At 43.8% G+C, this 23073-nt stretch overlaps 2 protein-coding genes across 4 annotated transcripts in view; one reads left to right on the forward strand and one right to left on the reverse strand.

Moving 5' to 3' along the window:
• PAK3 (p21 (RAC1) activated kinase 3) overlaps window positions 1–1637 on the forward strand; it is a 43244-nt gene extending 41607 nt beyond the window's left edge. Inside the window, exon 16 of the mRNA XM_074147230.1 lies at window positions 1567–1637. The gene's annotated coding sequence lies outside the window, so the exon portion shown is untranslated. The remainder of the gene's footprint in view (window positions 1–1566) is intronic.
• A 5927-nt stretch (window positions 1638–7564) lies between these two features.
• CAPN6 (calpain 6) overlaps window positions 7565–23073 on the reverse strand; it is a 54824-nt gene continuing 39315 nt past the window's right edge. For 2 of the 3 annotated variants that reach the window (XM_074147253.1, XM_074147252.1), the window contains 5 exons: window positions 21513–21635; window positions 19151–19353; window positions 18391–18512; window positions 11568–11701; window positions 7565–10040 (listed from right to left, as the gene is read on the reverse strand). In XM_074147253.1, coding sequence (XP_074003354.1) covers window positions 9858–10040; window positions 11568–11701; window positions 18391–18512; window positions 19151–19353; window positions 21513–21635 — 765 coding nt within the window. In that variant the 3' untranslated portion in view covers window positions 7565–9857. Of the gene's footprint in view, window positions 10041–11567; window positions 11705–18390; window positions 18513–19150; window positions 19354–21512; window positions 21636–23073 lie in introns of all 3 variants that reach the window. The other variant, XM_074147251.1, reaches the window with a different exon arrangement.

The raw sequence follows: 23073 nt of genomic DNA on the forward strand, positions 1-23073 counted from the left end.
CTGTTCTCCCAAGTAGCAGGCAATAGGACAAGAGGAAATGTCCTCAGGTTGGGCCAGGGGAGGTTTAAATTGGATATTAGGAGAAATTAACTTCACCGAAAGGGTTGTGAAGCATTGGAACAGGCTGCCTGGGGAAGTGGTAGAGTCGCCATCCCTGCAGGTATTTAAGACGTGTAGACGTGGTGCTGAGGGACATGGTTTGGTGGTGGTTTTGGCAGTGTTAGGTTAATGGTTGGGCTCGATGATCTTAAAGGTCGTTTCCAACCTAGATGATGCCGTTCTATTCTATTCAAAAGATTCTGTTTCTTTTGCGTGGTCCCAGTTTTCTGTCAGCTCAAGCTTATCTGTCTGGGGGAGACTTTCTTGAGAAAGAGTAATTTGGGCTCGAGATGGGCTGCCCTCGCTCTCTAAAGCATTCAGCTGAATGAAACAAGTTTGTATTCCATGGAAGAAGTGAACAAACAAGTGACAGTTCTGTTTCCAGCATAGCTTTTCTTTTTCCCTACCCACAAAGGAACAGACAGCCGTCCTTTAAAAGGAGAGCACTTTTTTATGGCACGTTTGCTGGACATAAATACTTACATTGACAGACTACACTACTCAATCGGGAGTTTTTCCCATTGATTTTCTTTACCTCTAAGTATTTCGGCATCTCTACTTTCAAAAAAACCCACCACCACAACTTCCTGGCAGCCAACAGAAATGAAAATCAGGAAAATCAAACAGTAGCATCATTATATTATTTTTTGATCAGTGTATGCCCCAGCACACACAATGTTGCTGGCACTGGCTTTTAAAAGACAACTGCTGTAATAAGAGGCCTTATTCTTCATTTTTTTTTAAATACTATATTTATTTTTCTTTGCATCAGCAATCTCGAGATTTTTCTTCTAAAAAGAATTCCGGGGAGGCAGACAGGGTTTAACAGACACAACCTGCCAGTGGCTGTTTTCAACATGGACCGTCACTGCGCGGCTGAGACGGTGACATTCAGGGAAAGGCACCTCCTGCATCCCGGGGGCTCTGTGCTTGGGACAGTCTCTGGCACTAAATTCTCAGTCACTCGATACTGAAAGATGGCACCTGCGGTTATACCCTCCCAGTTCTGATAGGAAATGTGGAAGAGGCATAGTAATATATTAAAACAAACAAACAAACAAAAAACACCCCTAACAAAACCCCAGTCCTGCGAGGGGCAACTCTCGTGCATTATTTACAGGCTGACGTGGTGTGTTAGGACTGACAGTGGCAGACGGGAAAGAGACAAATACTCTAAAATCTCTGGAACCACCTCGGGTTTTCTGGCTGCTATCCTTAGATTAAGCAATTGCTTTTATATATTTTTGGAAGTATTAGGAATAGGCTGTTTCTGTTGCGAAATGCATAGGTAAACAGGTTTCAAACAGTTTCATTCCAAGATTTTAAAGGATTGGTTAATTGTTTTCATTTTTTACTTCGTTGAACAGTAAAAAACCTTACTCAGAGCTTGACTGTGATGCCCATTGCAATGGAGATGTGTGAAAATGACCTAATAACTCACCGTGGTTTTAATGTGTTTTGGTACAGAAACATGACAGCAGTGAAGTTGGAGAAGTCTGAGAAGCAAGTTTGAGAAGCACAGAAAAGTTTATTTATTTAAGAAAAAAAAAAAAAGGGAAAAAAAAATACCCATAGCTATGTACAATTCCATACAGCTCCTGCATGCACTCCCGGGAGCCCGCACGGGGTGGATCACAGCGCGCTCGGGGTTTGGTCACAAACTTGGGCCGGGGTTGCATTCTCACGTCTTGTGTCCAGCACTTGTGTAAATACGTGTTTGTTTATTCTCCATCTTTGGCTACTGGTAGCCGACTCGCGCTACACACAAATGAACTCAAGTATTGTTTTAGCTGTTTGTGCTGAGTTTCTTTGAGGCCAACGGTGGCTGCACCTTGGCAGATATTTCAGTCAGTCTCTCCCCCTCCCCGTGTCCTGCCACCGAAAATGAAGCACATTCCAGTCACCGCGAGAAGGGAAGTAAGTACCTGTCCTCTCGTTGAGGAATTGTCACCACACCCAGTGTCTGTTTGGCAGTTATTTCCAATCTATAGTCATTGGTGTGGCTGCTGAATATTCCTCACACTGAGCATGTAAATACTTGTGTTTCTTACTCCAGTCCTGAGCGAATCTAGTGAGAAAGAGCCAGAGAGCTCTGTAGCCATTACCGTTAAGACAGGAGCCAGCGTTTATTTGCTGGCCGTCCAGGCGTGCACACTAATGCCAGCTTTGCCCTCCTAAACCTTGTCCAAGTTAGTGGTCCAGGCACCCTCCCACTGCACTGTTCTTCACTTATGTGCAGACGTGCAGCAACTTAATGATGCACAATGGGGGAAGCTGATGAAGAACCATAAATGTAAGTGTTCAACTTTTCTTTTTTTATTATTTTTTTCCTCTCCCCTGGCCAGTTAAATATGTTTAATTTTAGCCCCCCGTTTTCAGGAAGCAGGGAAAGGACAACCTTTCTCAAGGTTTCAGCAGAAACCATCTGAGATTTCTTTGAGTGTGATTTGCAATTCAGGGATCTTTAACACTTCTCTTTGCTTGTGTCTGTTCCCGAGCTGACAGGGTAATTTCTTTTTCTGACTGAAGCTTGTGGAATCTTGCTTATACACCCTCTCTGTGGATGGGGTTTAGTGCCAATTGCTGTAATCCCAAGTGTGCATCATGTGTATAAACCATCACTGGCCTGAGCCTACCAATGGTTGAGTGCACCTTTGGTGAAAAAAGCCATCTCAAAAGAAAAAAATGGTATCACAGGCAAGAGAAGGAGGGATGCTCTTGCAGCTTATGGCTTCACTGCTGGGCTGCTGATGCTGAACGAGACTTCTTAGAGGGAAGAATACAGTCATTTTTTCTGTAACACTGAGGAAGGAAGTGTATGAACTGGGAATATGTGTGTTGTTTGTGTGTCACCTCTGCTTTGTCCTTCACTCCTTTCAGGGGTTTGAAACAAGTTTTCCTAAAGAGAGAAATTAAGCAGCGTGCTACTTCCCACAGGTCTTGCTCTTTCCAGTCTCTACGCTTGACTGATTTTGTCCCTTCCTGTGCCCTCTGCTCTTCCGGTGCTTGGTGGCTGCTAACCAAGAGTGTAAGGGGCTCAGATTAGGTGCCTGAGATCCTCGCTTCTCTGCCTGTTGAACTCCCTGGTTTACTGCAGCCTTTTGACTCCATAAGCTTGGAGAGGGAGTTACCACTTCCACTTTGTGCAAGGGCCCAGGGCCTGTCATCTGAAGTCCGTGCTTGCCGTGAAGGCTCCCAGATGCCCTAGGCCAGCGTGACACTGTTGCAAACAGGAGGGACTAGTGGCAGGTGGTTGAAAGTCAGGTCCTTTTTCTACTGCGTGTGGTGTGTGTCATTGTCCAGCCCAGCCCCAGACTTGGGGATCAGATACAGGCACTGCTGCTACTCCCATTATGTCAGTGAGGGCTGGGTGGTTGGCTTCAATGACAGCAGGAGGGTTGCTCCATAAGCAGGTGTTAATAATACCCTGGGGACTGGTGGTGTCCGAGTCTGCCAAGTGGGTGGAAGGGAGCTCCCCATTGTTCTTGTTCTCTATCATGCAGAGCTCTCCAGGTCAAGAGCGGGTCAATGTAGCGAACACGCAGCGTGCAGGTCTCCTACACCCACCTCTGCTGAGGGTTTTGACCATAAGGTGCACAAAGGCAATTGCTCTTCCTCGCGCTGTTTGTGTTAGTGTTAAGCAACGCTGCTAAATCAGTCTGTAGCACAGCCACAGGGGAAGAAAGCCCCTCTGCTCCTCAGGTGCAGCTCCCCCGTAGGCGGGGGGGTGCAGGGGCCGTGCCCCCAGTGAGGAGCACAGCTCCTTGGGCAGAGCCCAGGGCCCCTGCCCGCGCTGGGAGCTCCCCGGGTGCTCGACTGCGGCCTCTGCTCCGCGGGTGCTGCGCCGGCAGGCACTGGGGCCAGATCTGCAAAAGGATTCCGTGACTCTTGGCTGGATCAGGATGTAAACAGTGCTCAGCCCCAGCTTAGGCCCAAGCAACCAGTTTACACCTATGCTGGTGCCTGCTAGAGTTTAATTTTTTTTTTCTTCAGGGTATCCAGATAAAAGTAAACAGAGGAGGAGCCTACATTTTCATTGTTTATCAGAAATGTATCTCATTTTGCTGTACATTCCTTTTTTAGGACGTGTTATCTGTTTAAAAAAAAAAAAAAGACAAATTAAAAAAGAAAAAACAAAAAAAAAGAAAAAGATAAAAACAAAAACGTGTAGTGAAAAATCTTCTGTAACTTTGGATTAAGAGGTAACTGATCTTTTTAAAGAGAGAACTAAGTTATTTACTTTGTAAATGTGCTGATGGCATGGATCCATCTGACTGACCTCAGCATCCTTTTTTTTAAGATTTTGGGTTTCGTTTCCAATATTAAGTTATTTTAAATTGTGGTTGAAGCAATAGAAAAATTGAAATATGGATTGTGCATGACTGTGTCTTGAGTGTAAAAATATTGCAGTTTGAAACTTGGACCTAAAGTATTGCAAATAAAAGTTATAAATACCAACGGATTGTGCGACTGCAGCTTTTCCTCTAGGGTTTGCCGGTGCTGTTTGACAAAACAGCGTCGGGGCTGGCTGAAGAGCCACCAGCCTCCATCGTCTGCAGAGTAAGGAGGACTTCAGCTGTGTGGCCATCTGCGCCTGTAGCTTTGTCCTGTGCCACTGGTGGCTGATGTCAGGAAATGGGACTTGGCTGCCACGGGCCTGGTTTTAGCCTCTGCTGCTGGAGCTCCTGGTGTCTTGTGTCCTCAAAAGCAGAGGGATGGACTGCTGGCCTCTCCACTGCTCCCCAGCTGGCACAAATCCGCAGAGCCTTGTGATTTTTCCCATGTGTTTGTCACTGTTCTTCCATACCTACAAAGAACCAAGGTCCCCTCCCGATGAGCGCGGTGAGTTACGCAGACAGTGATTCGCCGCACGTCCTGCCCAGAAATGTCTGAACCTGCCTCCTGAACAGTCCCCTCAGCTCCGCACTGCAGCTCCCGCGCTGTGGGCGAATCCCCTGAGCCGGGACCCTGCTGTAGGCACTGTGAGTCCATCGTTGCCAGCTGCTGTGACGCACAGCCGTGGGGTTCTCTCGGAGATGCTCCAGCTCTGCGGGTTCCAGACATGTGCTGGTGGTGGGGCTCGTGCCCCCGGCTCCATCGTCCCTCAGCCTGGGCCCCCCCCCCGCCCAGGGCCCCTCTCCTGGTCACCCATGGCTCGTGTCCTGGGCTGAGCCCAGCTGCTGCTGCCACCCGTGTCCTGGGGCGAGCCCAGCTGCTGCTGCCACCCGTGTCCTGGGGCGAGCCCAGCTGCTGCTGCCCACCCCCAGCTCAGCCGAGGCTGCCCACCAGTGTGTACACAGGGGGCTAAACACGTTAACAGACTCTGGTTATCTACACATGCTATAGTACACTATGTATGTATTTTAGCACTGCATGAAAGTATGTATACACATATACACCCATATATTAAAAAATACATTTCTTTCTTATAAATAGCAAGAGAGTAGCGTCATTATGTACTGCTATCTATATTATGCGTGTGTATAAATTATATCTAATACTACTAATAAAAGTGGTGAGAGAGAGCATGTTAAAAGGCTCTCACAGGGAGAGAGAGAGAGAGAGACCCTTATGAAATTAACACACTAGCCCTTCACATATACATGTATAGTAAATACATGTCTGTCTATATATTTACAGAGCGAGCACCCTATGTGATGATATAACTCACAGCAAGACCTTTATACAACTGAACAGTCTTGGGCTCCATCTAAAGTATAGGTTATATATAATATTTGATCAATAGACATACATACAGCAAGATATCTATACATACGAGACCCTTATACTCTCTCCTTAGTGATCTAGAAAGACACCCTTCTATAATTATGTAACTTACATAGCTAGGTAGGTAGGTTTAGATATGTACATGAAAATATTTTCATATATGTATATATAGATATACTCAGTCCCTCATATAAATACATAACTTTCTATATTGTATGTATGTATAAACACCCTTATAAAACATTCTCTATTCACTCACATATTTTAATATATCCTCTGTGTATATATATATACTTTTTTTTTATTATAAGAAAGAGCACGCGAGCAACTTCCATAACTATCTCTCACTATCCAGTCATGTTAAATATATGTGTATATAAAGACATAAAAAAGATAGACCCTTATATAACTAGTATGCTCTAGCTACATGTATTACAGACTCTCTACATCCATTGCTATGGGTATACATATACAGACCCTTAAGTGTTCCCTCTCTCTAGCCATTATATACTATTTTTCTCTATTTTATACACACTGCGACCCTTCTATAAATCTAACAGACTATATGCTACATATTTATATATGGAGGTGCTGCAGAAGAGCTAGTTATCACTCAGATCTCTATGTGTGTGTATATGTGTTTTATACACACACGTACACAGAATACACGGGGGGTGTGGAGGCGGAGGGAGAGTGTCACCCCGTCACAGAGCGCTCCCCCGCCATGTCCCTCCCGCCCCCCAGCCGCCCCCCGCAGGGGAAGATGGCGGCCGCCTCCCTCCCCTCAGCTCCGGCGGGGCGCGGGCGCCCCCTAGCGGCGGCGGGCGGTCACGGCGCCGTCCCGGGTGGGGTTTGGCGGCGGGGGCAAAGGAAGGTGCTGCGGGCCCGCCACGCCAGGCGTAACGGCCGCTCCGGGAGTGGAAAAGCCCTTCGTGACCGGTACGAGCAGCAGTGACCCAGCACTATCCCCAGCGCCCTTGTGTTCCCCAGAAGTTGCAAGAAACAGTAATAACAGCCACAAATGCCATCTGAAAGCTACAGCTCTGGCTGCTCACCACTAATGTCATCGAATGATTTGGGTTGAAAGGGACCTTAAAGATCATCGAGTTCCAACCCCCCTGCCCTGGGCAGGGACACCTCCCACTAGAGCAGGTTGCTCAAAGCCCCATCCAGCCTGGCCTTGAACACCTCCAGGGATGGGACATCCACAGCTTCCCTGGGCAACCTGTGCCAGTGTCTCACCACCCTCACAGTAAAGAATTTCTTCCTAATATCTAATCTAAATCTCCCCTCTTTCAGTTTAAAACCATTACCCCTTGTCTTATCGCTCCACTCCCTGATAAAGTCCCTCCCCTTCTCTCCTGTAGCCCCTTTAGGTAACTGGAAGGGGCTCTAATGTCTCCCTGGAGCCTTCTCTTCTTCAGGCTGAACAACCCCAACTCTCTCACCCTGTCTCCATAGCAGAGGTGTTCTAGCCTTCGGATCATCTTCTTGGTCTCCTCTGTACTCTGGGACATCCGCTGCACCCCAGCCTGATGCTGACAGTCAGGCTGTCTGTCTACCCTGCAGCCACCCTAGGGCGAGAATTAGAAATGGTGAAGATTTAGTTAAGAGACACATTTTTCTTTTTGAATGAGCTGAAAAATTTCATTTGGGGTCACGATTTCTTGTATCGGAAACCAACTATTTCATTTCAGAAATTACTGAACACATTTTTTTTTTTGTTAATCTTTTATTTAGATCACTTCATATTGAAAAGTAAAGAAAGGCTGAAATGAAACATTTTCCAATATTTCCCTCTGCTTTAATTTTGGGGGCCAAAACTCTCTGTTGAAGGTGGCCCACGTGTGTACATACATGCAGTGCCTCATAAAAAACCCCTTCATTTTCCCACAAGTTATCATTTATTGTTAAAAAATACTTACTGCACCCATCTCATATGGAACAGCCCCTGGAGAAAAGCCTGTCTGAAACAGGGGTTATGCGACACGACCTGTTCTGCTCTGCCTCAGTGCGCTCTCCTGCACGCCCATTGCCCCACGAATTGCTGGAATGCCAGGATGGTGCTCTCCACCCGTACGGAGAAGGCGAGCCAAGGAGCTGCGGTCACCCCTCCAGCCACGCTGCTGAGAAGCAGACATCACGGCATTAAGCAGGGTGTGAGGAAAAGTGGGGCAAACAGGTCTCAGCGCAGGGCCAGGGCAGCCCAGACCGAGCTGCAGCCCCCCGTGTGCCTGGCCCCAGCTCTGGTCTGTATCAGAAAGTTCATGCTTTTCTAAAAAAAACACAGTTTACAAACATATCTGAGAGTAAGCAACTCTGAAGCTATGAGTTTGCAGAGAAGAATGACACTTGCCTGTGGGGCTGTCAGCCGCCTGTAGCTCACATCTGACAAAAGCTCTGCGTGCAAAATGGCTTGAGCCCAAGCTATTTAAAAAGAAAGCGGCATTTAGGTACTTGGTATGTGCGACTAAGCTGATGGCAGTATAATATCATTCATAGCCTTACACTCCATCTCCAGCATGTCAGAGAAAGCATTCCCTACCACGGCAACGATCCTTTTGGAGCCCTGAAGAGATTTAAAAACCTTTCGTGAAAACATTAACTCTACTGAGGGCCATTTCATAAATTATAAAAATTGCACAAAATGGCTGAAGTGGTTACAAGGCACACAGAAATCCAAATTTCCTGGCTGTACAAAAGGCTCTTTAACTTCACTTTCAAGACCAGAATTTGCAACCATATAAAATCCATTTCCCAGAGGTGTAACACAGTGAGTCTCTTACACCGCCAGAACCACTGCACAACTTGACAACACAGAAGTGTCCACGGTGAGGAAACCCTGCATCGCGCTACATGAAAAAGTTAGAAGAAAGTTTGTACCGGAACCCTGCCTTGAATAGAAATGTGAAACAATACCAGTCCCCCATTATACCCAAGTTAAACTTCACCAAAGATGTCAGCTCTGTCAGCAATAAACCGATGCAAAATTTCAAGAGTGAAATCTGCACAGCATCTTTGTTTTACAAACCCATCCTTGTCATGAGCTAATTTTGTCCTCTTTCAGTCTGGTGCTACCCATCACAGCTAATGAAGGAAAGGGACTGTTACTCCATTTTTAGCATCATGTGGATTAAAAAAAGCCTCCTTAGCAAGGAGGCTCCCATTGCTGAATTTGTCCTCTGAGCAAAACCACAGCTGAATTGTGAGGTGCCCTTCTCTTGGCCAGAGATACCAACCCATGAGTCATCAGCTTGAGCTGGAGAATAGAAGAATAAGAAAATCAATCTGAGAGTCTTTATGCAGGCAAAGCTCTTATTTGCTCTGGTGTTCAAACAAGCACTGGAAGACCTGCCCTTCTATTTCAATGTTTCCCTGGCGCGCCTGGTCTTAAGGCTATGACCTATGACTGAACAGCTTGAGTAATGACATTTCCACCAAGGAACAGAAATATCTGATTTGTAGCAATAACAATGAAATTCATCAAGAATTGTATATGCCTATATGCTTAAAAAAATCCCCCTCCCAAATATAGCCTAACAGTGAACAAGGACTGAGTCCTACAAATCCACCTTGTGCTTGCCATCCCCCAACCTGCTGGTACACGACCATGGCGGTGGAGCCGTTCCTGCCGCCATCCAGTCCCACTACTGAGAACAGACAACGACGTGCTGAGAACCTGTGAGAACAGTCATGTGTGCTTCCCGCTTATGTGCCAAGAGCTCCTAAAAGATGCTGCTGGGGAAGATGGTTACATCTTCAACAGCTTATCTGCTAACGTTTCGTTTGGCCTCTCTTCTACTGTATGTGCTGTATCATGAATGTATATATGTATAAATATGTATTATTTCCCTCTTTAAAAGCCTCTTTCCCCATTATCCATGATAATGTGCAGAGTTAGAGGGCTTTTTCTTTTTAAAGTGATTATGATTACGTGCAACCTTTGCTCCCGAGTCATTCACACAGAAAGCACAGACAAGCCCCCCTGCTGCGAGGTGACAGCTCTGTCTGGCTCTGCGGGGCTTTGGTATTCATAGCTCCATGAGGTCATCGCTGGAAAAAACCTTGACGGTGATGTGACCTGGCACCTCGGCTGCTTCTCGGCTGCCTCTTCCTCGGAGCTGCAGAGTCTGCTCTTCTCTGGGGTCACTGGGTGAAGCTGCCAGCACTGCCTGTCCGAGGAACTGGTCACACAAGATGTTGCTGTTCCAGACCTAGAAACAAGGGAACAGAAATAAACCCAGCTGAAGCAGCGCTTCTCTCTCACTCCACCTGAAAGGGTGGTGCTGCAGGAGGGTCATCCTCATTAACCTCTTGAAAAAGCAGTGAGGAGGGGGCATACATCTAAATTTAGCTAAGTGTCTAGAGAACATGTGGGAGATTCCAGATTTGCATGCTCGTTTACATACACTATGCAAATAAGGAGCTAAATGCAGCTTTTTGCTTTCTAGGTCACAGCCTGCCTAGAAGAGGAATAAAAATTACCTGTTTGAGCTCATCAGCAATAAAAACCTACACACAACCAGCCTGTCTGTGCCACTCTGCCTGCTTGTGCTCACCTCTGCAGCATCTTCAGTGCTTTTCCTCTGACTGTGTTAGAGCCAGGTCCACACTGCTAAAGCAAGGGACAGACGTGGTTTTGAAGTCCTTGGACATGTCCTTTGTCCCTACTCAGGATGGGGTTGGGCACACAGCAAGCAGCAACTGAAATGGTGTTCACAGTGGGGTTTGCTGCTAGTCACACATGCCAGTCTTTGTTTGGTCTGTGAAGTTCATTAGTACCTAACTTTCAGTTATCCTGGAAAAATCAAAGTGTTTGGAGCTGCATACCATAGAGAGATGCGGTGAGGTCCCATGTGTAAATCAAATACTCAGGATTGAACAATCCCGCACATGCCAAGAACACAGACCATGTCCCATCAGCTACTGTATCAGTTCCCTCTAATCCATAACTACAGTCTGTGGTTTGGGGGACAACACTATCATCCTCCTTCGATTTATAGTATTTGTTGAATATACCTATTAGTTCACACTATGGCACAGAAGCACTATGCACTAGTACTGCATCAGGCAGTGAAAAGTATCTCTTCTTGTAACACAGTGTTATAAAGCTATTTTGATTTCTGGCACTGATGTGCCACAGTGAATTGACTCACAGATGCATTGTAGTATCTCCCTACACTGATGGAGAAGACATAGTCCTTAGTGATTATATAATACTAAACAACTGTGTGCATCAAACTGAAATGCCATTCCACTCTCCCACTGTTTTCCTGGACAGCCTCATCTAAATACCAAGCTTTTTTTCTCCAGCTGGTGCTGAGGTAAACAGTGTGGTCTGGTTCCCACAGGACTAGAATTCAAGATAAAAAAAACACTTAATAACAGCTTTAGCTTTGGTTTAATTTCAAACACTGACTCTGGACAACATTTGGGTTTTCTTTGTCTCTGTTTCGTCAGGTATCAAATGAAATAAATGGTAGTTCTGTACATTCCTTCAAAGCCTTGGGATGAACTATGCCTTCTGATCTCTAAGTGTCATCAGTTGCTGTTTTATGGAAGAGACCTGGACTAGAAAATCAGTAGAGCAGCTGAATAGCTCCAGGCATAGCCCAGGAAGGGGAGCAGAGGTTCTCACACTTCTATCCTGGGATCAGTCATATGAAGGAAGAGTTAGCATCACATCAAGCCCAGTGATGTTGTGCTCCCTTTAGCAGCCCACCCTGCATGGCTTATCTCACCTGGACAATGATAGGACTGTCAATGTTCTTTCTGTAGAAAATCACTTGCATGTCAAAGATGGCACTGGTTGTATCGTGTTGCACAGGGGAGCGCATGTTTTGCTTCTCACACTTGATAAGCACATAGGGATCTGCTCCTGAAACACAACCAGCAGCACAGCTCACAATGGCAGCTGAGACCTGACCAGAAACCCAGCAGAAGCAATCCCCTCCCTCTGCCTGGCAGCACCACTGCTACTGAGCATAGGAACTGGGTGCCAGCACTCATCACATCCACTGCTACCTGCACATCACCAGCAGGGGTGAAATACCTCATTCTTCTAACAAGCAGATCCTCAGAGCTGGAAACCACGTGCCATTTCCTGTGAAACCAGCTCACTCCTAGACTGGGATTGCGATCTTTCCACATTCCCTTGCTGTGCATCCTCCTGGCTCATCTAAGAGAAAGTCTTCAAAGTGACACTCCAAGCTCCCCAACACTGCTCTAGATATGAGAGCCAAAATGCAGCTGTGCATACGCAATCTGATATGTAGTTCTGGGCGCCTGGGCCAAAATGGAAGGTAAAAACTGTTAATCGTCCACAATTCCTACAGAGGGCAAGGACAGGAAAGGCACAGAACTGCTTTTAGATCACTGAATGCACATCTCAGTGCCAACCTTTAGACTGTCTAGCTTCAAAGTGTTGTCTACTGTATTCCAATATGAGTACTAGTGTTAGGAGGTAGTTTTCAAGAAGCAGTGTCTTTTCCAAAAAGTAAAATATTGCCAAATTGCAAAAACATTTTGTAGCAGCACACTGGTTTGAACAAACATTCTAGAAATGCTTTGTTGTTTTCACACTGAACATTTTTACTTTGTTATAAATGCTAATATTTTCTTTCTATTCCAATAGGGAGCAAGAACTGATTTGGAAATACCCATCTTTATCCTCAAATAGAATGGAACATTCCCCTTTCTAATTAACTTTTAATTAAACACAGGCACTACCATTTTTTCGTATTTCAACACAACTATTCCTGTCCATTCCATATGCTGTTAATGACAGCATATCTGTTTTTCCATACCTTGCTACTTTTGAGACACGGATTTTAAATAAACCCACTGAATGTGTGTACATATGTCACTTATGATCATTTCTTGCACACATTTTGTCACCATCTACTTGAAAATGCCACCACTGGAATAACAGCCGTAAGGCAGCATAATTTTAAGGCAGCTTTTGCTTTTTAACAATTCATACCCAGGACGATTTTCCTCAAACATGTCACTCATTTACAGGAATGGATACCAACATCTCACGCAAACAAACCTCGTAACAGCTACATCCAAAACAGAAGGAGCTACTTCCACTTATAAGAAAGAAACAGATTTTTCCATATGCTGCACTATGATTGCACCTGGCCAGACGTGCGAGAGGCCTGTTACCCTGACAACATCTCACACTTTCTATAGCAGGTAGTAGTGTACTGGCTTTTCTGATAGGCAATTACTTTCTGTGTCACTGCATGTGTGGATTTAGCTCTGGGGCATGGGGCGGCACCACGCTGTGTAATCAGCGATGGAAAAGCCCTTTGCAAAGAGATTTGGAAAATGGATCTGAATAGAATGGGGTCTTGCATGAAATGGTGTCAAGTACTTTGGCTGAAGGCAAAGAGCAAAGCAACATCTGATCATTAACAGTAATTAAGAGATAAAGGGCATAAGAAGAGGGGGGGAAAGGACACAGAGCTTAAAGAGGTAACAGGCGTATCTGTGGGATATGAGGGAGCTGTTAATGAAGGGACTTGCTAAGTGAAAGGAAAAGGAAAGCTAACATTCGAAAGAAACAAATTCAAATTCTCAGAAAAAGCTAGAAAAAAAGGAGGCAGAAGAAGATCATGAAAGGTACCTGCACAGCTTATGAAGGCATTGGTGAGTGGTCAGTGGTACTGGGAGGACTGGCTCCAGTTCCAGAAAAAAAGAAAGAAATGGGAGAGCTGCACACGTGGGATGAGACAAGGGATGTTCTCACTATAATTGGCTCAGTTCTTTGCAGCTCTGGGCCTGGTTTATTTACAGTACGAAGACAATGCAGAAAGTGCTACGAACATGGAAAAGCAACATCCTAGTATTCATCATGAGCTGGGAATGAAAACAACTGGAGCTACTCAGGCAGTGGATGGAGGACCCGGTTCAGTTCTCAGGCCCACATATGATTCAAGCCATGCCTTGAACACCATACTGAGCATAAACAAGCATTTCGTCTCAGTCCTACAGCCATGCTGTTGCATTGGGAAGGTTTACGAAAGAACAGCACAGAGGAAAAAGTTGCAATCTGTAAAAGCCAGGAACACTTGAACAGTAATGATGTTTCTAGGGCTTAAAGAAATCTATGCACAGTAGTCTAAGGCTAACTTTTTTTTTTTATTTTGAGAACTGGACTGAGGAGCTAACATTCACATCCTTCAGCACTGTACCAAACACAAAAAATCACAGAAAAACTTCTCAGAGACATTCCCACTCTTCTCCAGTTCGGTCAGTTTTACATGAGAGTATACGGAAAGCTGTGACAAGCTCAGTCACTGGAAGAAGGCATGGGTCAAAAAGAGCACAGTGCCGAGCCACAAGCACTGCCTTGGGAATTACAACAGGTTGTTTTCCCTTTTGCAGTTGAGTCTTTTCTCATGTGATACCTCTTAGCTTCTCCCGCAATACATATAATATATATTGTAAAGGGCGTCTTTCCACTGGTATCAGTAAATCCTCCCCCCACCTTTGCTCCATTTTCTCTCTGCTTCCCTTCTTTGCTTTGACTGGGTATTGACCAGCTGCTTTTTGCCTTCTCCTTCTTTCTATTTCTCACATTGCTCCCAAGGCAACTGTCCTTAAAGGTACCAGATACTCTGCTTACCAGGTATGTCCCATACTGGGCATCACAATATCTAGTTCAGAAAAGAAGTGGTGAAAGGCAATTAAATATGCAAATTCAACATGGAATTTCAGTGGGAAAACTCAAAAATGCAAAAGCTGATTTGTTCTCAAAAATAAGCTCTTGGAAAAAGAGTGACAGACAGTAGCGAGAGTGATTTTTAAAACAGACTTGGGAACGAGAGACAAAAATCTCCAAGCACACAGTGCTTCCTCATCTTCCTGCAAAGCTGCCACTGCGCTTGGCTCACAGATGGTTGGATCAACTTCAGAACAAGCTAACTCAAAAGAAGCAGTCTATATGCATTCAGATTTAGAAATCTCAGAAATCACTCAGAAATTTGTACTAAGCACAACTCTCAGACGACAGTGGTGGGCTTATGTGAAGAACAGCGCATTCAAGTCTAAAATCCCACTATCCAGGCAATATCAAAAAGAGCCATCTTTGTTCAGGCTGCTCTTACCATCCACAACTGCTTACCCCAGTGTCAGAGAACAGAGACATCCTGATGTTTTCAGGTTTGTCACAGAGATGTAATGCTGTGTCTCAGTTCTAAGAAGCTTCAGAATGAACCACAACCACCTCCTTTATCACTAAGTTTTGTCTTTTCTCTGTGCTAAGGCATGATAGTGACAAACGGGGCAGGTGGCTGGACCAGAGGGAATACAGATGACAGAGACTGAGCATAAGAAAAGCAGCAGCTTGAGAGCTTAGATGCTGCAAATCAAAAGGTAAAGGAGAAGTGAGGAAACCCTTATGAAATGCAGTGGGGCTAATCAGATACAGCAGCTCACAGAGAAACAAGTTGCCATCAACCTTCACATCAGAAAATGCATGACCTTTATGTGAGGTCCCCTTAGCAGCAGCAAAACACAACCACTTAATCTACCTATTTTCTTCTTGAATAAACATATTGACTGTGCCTAACCTGAAAGGAAACCTCTACTTGTCACTCCCAATGGCAATTGCTGTGTGGCCTCTTCCCTCATCTCACAGTATTGATTGGACAGGAGGCTGCTGCTGACTTTTAAGTCAAGTTCACATCAGGAAATGCTCCAGGAGTGGCAGGTAAGGCTGGTTTTTCTGTAACTGCCCATGTGACTTCAAGGTCTGAACTCACTTCTGAGAAAGCTGGTCTTTTTCAAATGCCTGGCTGCTATTTCTACTTGAGATAAGCTTGGGAGAGGGTCCAGGCATGGATCCAGAGAAGCCAGAAAGAAGACAAGAGATGACAAGGAGTTGCATTCTTTTGTGGCAGTATTAGGAAGCAATCTTAGAATACAGAATATTTAATGTCCCTGGACACACTACTTTCTAGTGTATATTTACAATCCAGTCAGACAGTGTGCTTCAGCAAGTTTCTATATCCACTCTTTTAATCTACAAAAAAATAACCCAAATGTGAGAAACATGTACCATACCCAGCTTTTTATGTTACCAAAAATGGACTCTAGTATCGACTGGGAGCTTTGCCAAATTTCCCAGCAAGGTGTCCTTAGAAGGCAGAGTGCCAGTTATGGGCGTTATCCTCATCATCACACAGCTTGGTTTTACTGTGTAGCACAAATGTCAGCAGTGCACATTTGGCTTCATCGGTTTTTTATTTACACTCTTTCCCTACTTCATTTGTCTGAAGCTGCTGTAAGATGTGGCATTCTGCAAGACAATCTACGAACGCACTCTTGAGTTGGAGATACTTATAGGAAAAAAAAAAAAGGTTAATAAAGAAAGATTCAAACAGGCATGTCACAGCAGAATTCAAGATAATGGGGAAGGTACTGAAGTGAAGTAACTTAGCTCTCCTTCAGTGCCCCCTGAATAGATGAGATTTGGAACTACAGGCTGAAAAGGGACAAAGGCTTTTATTGAAAGCTTTATGTTGATACAAAAAAGGAAAATATTTTAACTTTTTTGGTGAAGTTTTACTCAAACACTAAGATTAATTTAGGTTTTGTGTTCAAAACCCCTTACATTTTTGATGAATTTAAAAATGGCACATTCTTTCACACAGGAAAATGGAAACACTTCAGAAGAAAATTGACAATGGTAGACTGATTTTTTTCATATGGATTCAATACTAATTCACAAATAGTATCACTCGACCCAATTCTGCATTATTTTTTTTTTCAGCAGATAAAATAATCAAGCACAAGTTTTGTTAAGATTTAAACAGAAAATCTGTGAGTCCATTTCCTATAGACAGTTCTTCCCATGACAGGTTACCTTTTCAATTCTGTCAGGGTAATCATCAGCCCAACTCTGAATGCTGAAATCAAAGTGGAAGAAGATGCTTCAACTCAACCTGACCATGTGTGGTGGTACTGGGTCCTGAAGGTATTTGGCCTATACTGTAGTTTGAATATCTATTAGACATTGGTTGTAAGTCCTATTTGTGTATTCCTGAGACTCTGTGTCACAATCCTACAACGTTCTCTGAGCTGAAGCCTGGTCTTTGGCATCTGCAGGCAATTGTTTCTAATGATCCTGTCAAGGCTGCAATTGTGCTAAGGATTGTGAAATGCTAAGGGTGGAGAACTGGCTTTTATTGCTTTACTGCAGGGAATGGTACAGAAAAATGTCTAAGGAATTTTAAAAGTAAAAAAAAAAAAAAACCACCCTTAAAAATGAAAATGTCCTTCACAGGGCAAGAACAAGAAAACACTGCCTCTTTTCAATGCACTGCTCCACTACTCTTGTCACATATAGTGACCTCAGTCTCACCCATCCATCCTGCCTTGCTGAGAACATAGAGCCATACCCACTTGTTTGACTGAGGTGTTTGTGGCTCCTGTTTTCAAGAAAAGTACCAAAAAAAATTAAGGGAATCAATTTTCTATATCTCTTCCCTCCAACATTCCCATCCCCTCAAGAGACAACCAGACTTCAAGTGGCTTTCATAGTGAAAAGTACCTTCAGTCACCACTTAGTGGGTGCCAGGAATAACTACGAAAACGGGACTGGAATAAAATTGCAGCCAGCTGATGGGAGAAATTTTGCAGCTGCTTTGTGAGACTGAAGATGAACTGTACTACGGGTCTGAGCCTAATGCCTTCTCTACCACAAGAAGTTAATGCAACTGAGCTCCACATCTTAAAGTGAAGAGAGCTGAAGAGTTATCTGGAGCAAACACAGCAGATGTTTCAGGAACCTCTTTAGTTTCCTGTTCCAATTTCACCATAGTATCTCTGCTCCTCTGCTTTCTCCCTACCAGCCACTCAGTGCTGGACGTGTCTACCTTTTTCTATTGCGCTGGTCATGGAAAACGAAGGCTGACAGACAGAGAGCAGGAGTAGAAAATGATGAAGCAAATGGCAACTGGACAAGTCTCCTAATTAACTGTCAACATCAGGTGCCAGAAAGACATTTTAGAGTCCTTCAGGACACTTCCTTTCATGTATAGATACACAGTACTGTACAAGTCATTTAACCTCTTCCTGTCTGAGTTTACCCAGCTGAAAATGGTTGTTTGGAAACCATAATTTCCTCCCTGAAGTGTTATTAAGCTTGTGGCAATGAATAACAAAGTGCTCTGAAGGCTATGAATGACATTGCTGAGGTAAGTGTAATACACTTACATGAGTCTCTATGATTCAGCTGTCTCCCTGGATATTTTCCATTTAGAAAACACACAACCTTGAAAGGTGAATTTCTTACTAATCCCCAAAAAAGCTTCTAAGGAGGGTCTGGCTACTACTGCCCATCTGGACCAGCACAGATGACACTTAACTCTTGCTGGTTTGCATCATCTTATTCATGTGATCTCTCCTTTTGAGCAGATTTTACAACGTGCTGAAAAAAATCCCATAAATCTTCAGTTTGATTGGATAATTTCTGACTGCTTACATATCAACTCAGATCATCTTTAGAGGACTGAAGAAGCCCCTCCCACTCTCCCAGGCTTGCTTTGCACTTACCTCCTGATCTGTCTTGCTTCTGTAAACCCTCTGCAGAGTGAATTTTGATTTGGGTGACTCTGCGTGGATAGCCACAAAGAAGACTCCAACATGTCATTTTAGGCTTATCTGCCTTCAGCTCCCTGAAAAATCACAGGAAAAGCAACCGAAGCAATGAATATCAAGCAAACAATCAATGGCTGTGGAAATCTGGCATTTTCAGAACATGAGATTTGTACTCTTGCCTCATCTACCGTTTTAGAAATTTGTGGTACAGAAATGGCAGACTTAAACAAAAACAGAGCAAAGAAAAGTAAACCAAATTTGTGTCATCTTTCACATAGCAGCAATAGCAGTGGAAAAAACCCTCTAATTCATGCAAAATAGAATCAAAGCAAGAACAAAAATTCATCAGGCAAAACACTAGCTTTGCCCTTGCAGACAACCGCTGGTTTCAAAGGAGATGGTCAAAGAAATAACCAGTATCAACTGTAACTGCAAGCACCAGTGCTCAGTGTTCTGATCTAGAACTGGAGGCAACTACAGAAGCCAAACTAAATTGTCCAGTAGGTTCCTAAGTAAAAATGTCCTGATTGTGCAAAAATCTCAGTGAGCCAGCTGGAGATTCTTGGAGGTGACCCTGACCATCTCAAGGACCTGGTTCTGGAGTGATATGAGCTAGTGAGTCAGGGATATTTGAGGGTAACCAGACAACCATTTCTAAGGAGGTGAAGCCAATGTGGGCAAGGGAAGATCTCAAGTAGCTGTGAGTGCAACCTACCTGAGTTTTGATGGCACATCTGTGAAGAGTCTCAGGATAAATTTTGTAATGATGCCAGGATGGTATGTAGTTGGGATAAGGACGTAACGGCCTTGCTTAAGGATCCTCTTCAAGAACACAGTGCGTGTGTTGATGTACAGAGATGTGGCCACTCTCTCCTGCACAGTCAGCTTGTGTAGTCGATAGCGTCTGTTATCCTCCACCTACAGCCACAGAGCAGTACAGGGATTAATGCAAGGAGGGATATCAGAGCTAACAGGCAGGATTTTCCCTGCACATCACACAGCCATTCACAAGTGAAAAAGAAGATGTGCAATAAATGCAAATGGTTTGGCAAATGTTTTTTCACCCACTGAAGCTGTGGCAACTCAGTGGTCCAAGCGCTGCCAACACAGGTTTCCAAGCAGTGCTGTTCCGTACTTCACTGCATTGGTATATACCAGTATACCCCTAACTGGAGGTGAAAGTTTTGGACTGGCAAAGACATGCTTACACTAACAGAGACATAATGCTACTGCAGACTTTTGAATACTTTCAGAGATGCACGCACACTCCAAGGACTCCAGCCACTGAGCTACACTGCCATCTTAGATGAGTCTGAGATTTGTCTGCCTCCTTCCTCAAGCACGTAGAGAGAGAGCACTCCAGTCTTACGTAGCAGGCTCTTGATCCAGATGCACACAGCTGTATTTATATTGCCCTTTCCTGAATACAAAATCATAGAATCATAGAATGGTTCGGGTCGGAAGGGACCTTAAAGATCATCTAGTTCCAACCCCCCTCCCATGGGCAGGGACACCTCCCACTAGACCAGGTTGCTCAAAGCCCCATCCAACCTGGCCTTGAACATCTCCAGGGATGGGGCATCCACAACTTCTCTGGGCAACCTGTGCCAGCGTCTCACCACCCTCAGAGTGAAAACTTTCTTCCCAATATCTAATCTAAATCTACCCTCATTCAGTTTAAAACCATTACCCCTCATCCTGTTGCTACAATCCCTAATAAAGAGTCCCTCCTCATCTTTCCTGTAGCCCCTTTAGGTACTGGAAGGCTGCTATAAGGTCTCCTCAGAGCCTTCTCTCCTCCAGGCTGAACAACCCCAGCTCTCTCAGCCTGTCTCCATAGGAGAGGTGCTCCAGCCCTCTGATCATCTTCATGGCCTCCTCTGGACTCACTCCAATAGGGTCCATGTCTTTTTGATGCTGGGGGCCCTTAAGTTTTTTTCTAAACCTTGAAGCTGTGCTTAACTATTAACATCCTCTTCAGGGAACTAATATTTGCCACAGCAAATATAAAAAAGTTAAAATATAAATCTATTTCTTAAGCAGCTCCTGGAGGCAAAGACAGCCTTTTTGGTAGTTCTCATTTGTCTTCAGATAATTTAGGCTATGGTCTTCCAAAGGCCTTCAGTCATGATAATGAGCCTGGTGGGTTAGAACACTTATGAAACAGAAAAATTATTCAACAAAAATGAAGATAGAGCACTGATACTTTTCTGAAAGTGTGATTTTCTTTTCCAAGCCTTTCCAAATCAGATATACAGGCATGAGCAAGGCAAGGTGAATTATGCTACTTTCTATAATGACGCTTTTCAATATATGTGGTTAAGAGGTGATTGTCAAATGAATAGGTGTAACGCAGATGTCAGTAGCTCTCTAACTGAATGTTAAAAATTGACCATTTTTTAGCGTATATACTAGGGGTATTTTAGGGTGTAGGGCCATAGACTCAGTGTAGTCCCACTAGCTATAGCAACAGATGATAAGATAAGCCAGATCCTCAGTGAAAAAGCAGATCCATAGCTGTTTCTCTTGCTTTCCTCCTTCTTTCAGTTCGTATGTTTTCATTTTACTCAATTTGCCCTGGGAGTGCAATTAAATTACTGTTTGGGATCCCTTTGGTTCTTTTCACATATGCTCATTTCCTACTCACTACTTCGGCTTTTGAAAACACTCTTGATTCTTTTTTCTAAGTGGCAAGAGAAAAACTGCACACTTTTCAAACTCATTCACTTGGCTGTATTTGCTGATGAAATGGAGGCAGGAGCCTCCAGTGGGGAGGAGAAAAAACCCTTCATGTTTCAAGCATCAATATTTTTTGTCTTTCTCTGTAAAGCTTAAAATTCTTTTGCAATAGGGAAAAATGACTTATGTTCCTGTAGTTCAAACAGATATTGAGTTGAACTAAATTCAGTTTAGTTCAAATAGTCTATCTAATGTCATCTCTGGTGACTGAGTGCAGTAGACATGCGAAGCTCATGTTGAGAGGAGAGCCAGACCCCACCATGACAATCGTGCCAAAGATCTCAGTGACAGGATGAAGCAGAAGAAACTCTGAACCAGGAGTGCAGCTGGCTGCCTACCTTGAATATTTCAAAGCCAATTGGGATGCTGTCTCCTTTCCCTTCTTTCTTGTATTTGCGGCGATCCTCCTGTTGTAATGAGACCAACACTTTGTCCTCAGTCTTCTTAACATCAAAGATGTACTAGCGGTAAGAGAGAAGAGGGTAAGCTGTTAGAAGTGCCTTAGGATACTGAGGATAAAGCCATCACCAAGGAAACACGTGCATACAAAGGAGGCAAATGAAAATACATTTGGGGGTGGTAGGACAATTCTCCGCATAACAGACATTCCCAGAAATTCACAGCTGAAAATTAATGCTAATAATAAGGATTTTTAAACCAAAAGTATCAGAGACACTGAAACAGGTAATTCACACAGAATCATAGAATCATTCAGGTTGGAAAAGACCCTTGGGATCATTGAGTCCAACCATCAACCCTACTCTACAAAGTTCTCCCCTACACCATATCCCCTAACACCACATCTAAACGACTCCTAAACACATTCAGGGACAGTGACTCAACCACCTCCCTGGGCAGCCTATTCCAGTGTCTGACCGCTCTTTCTGTGAAGAATTGTTTCCTAATGTCCAGTCTAAACCTACCCAGTTGCAGCTTGAAGTCATTCCCTCTTGTTCTGTCACTAATTACCTGTGAGAAGAGACCAGCACCAACCGCTCTACAATGTCCTTTCAAGTAGTTGTAGAGAGTGATGAGGTCTCCCCTCAGTCTCCTCTTCCTCAAACTAAACAGTCCCAGCAAAAGGACATAAAGGACATAACATAAAGGACAGCATGAGACTATTAGAAAATAACTGCTGAGTCAGCAGAAGAGAACATCTCCTCTGAAAGCAAAAGACAAAAGATTTTCTTTAGATATATATAAATCCGGAGTGAGATAAAAAAAAAAATAAACTAACAGACTCCAGATGGGATCTTTGATTTTTTTTTTAAATTGAATATCTAAACAGGGCCTGTAAATTTCAAACATCTTCATATAGGACCTGCAAATGAAGGAATCTTCCAAACCATAGTTAAAAAAAACCCATTTGTTCCACATCTACAATTTCTATTTAATGTAAAAACGACAAGAATTCTAATTTTGGACTTTCTCAGTTTTCCTGAAAGTCTTAGGAATACCCACTAAAAAGGGCTAAGAAGGACTCCTGCATCTTTAACATGCAAATCTTTCATCCAAACTGTTTAAAGTAAACTTGAACCAATTTAGACCAATCAAAAGAAATTATTTCAAGCTTAAGCAGCAGTTCCCATCTCAATAAGTCAGACTTGAATTGCTTACATTATTAAGCATCACTACCAGACCAGTTCACGGGTAGGTATGTACCCTTTCAGTAGACCAGAAAGGGTCAGATAAGTGTTTCTTTATATGACAAAGAATTAAACGCTCAAATTTGTTCACTATTAGAGATTCCTTTAAATTTTGTTTCTTTCTTGCATACAGAGGGCAAATCTGAGTTGTCAGAACCAGTGGAGGGGAAGAGGACACTATTTATGCCAAGTTTAGACAAATGCTGTATTCTTTGAAGACTTTTCAATGTGAAGCAAGCAAATAAAAGCATAA

Source organism: Numenius arquata, chromosome 5 (assembly GCF_964106895.1).
Source record: "Numenius arquata chromosome 5, bNumArq3.hap1.1, whole genome shotgun sequence".
Lineage (NCBI taxonomy): Eukaryota > Metazoa > Chordata > Aves > Charadriiformes > Scolopacidae > Numenius > Numenius arquata.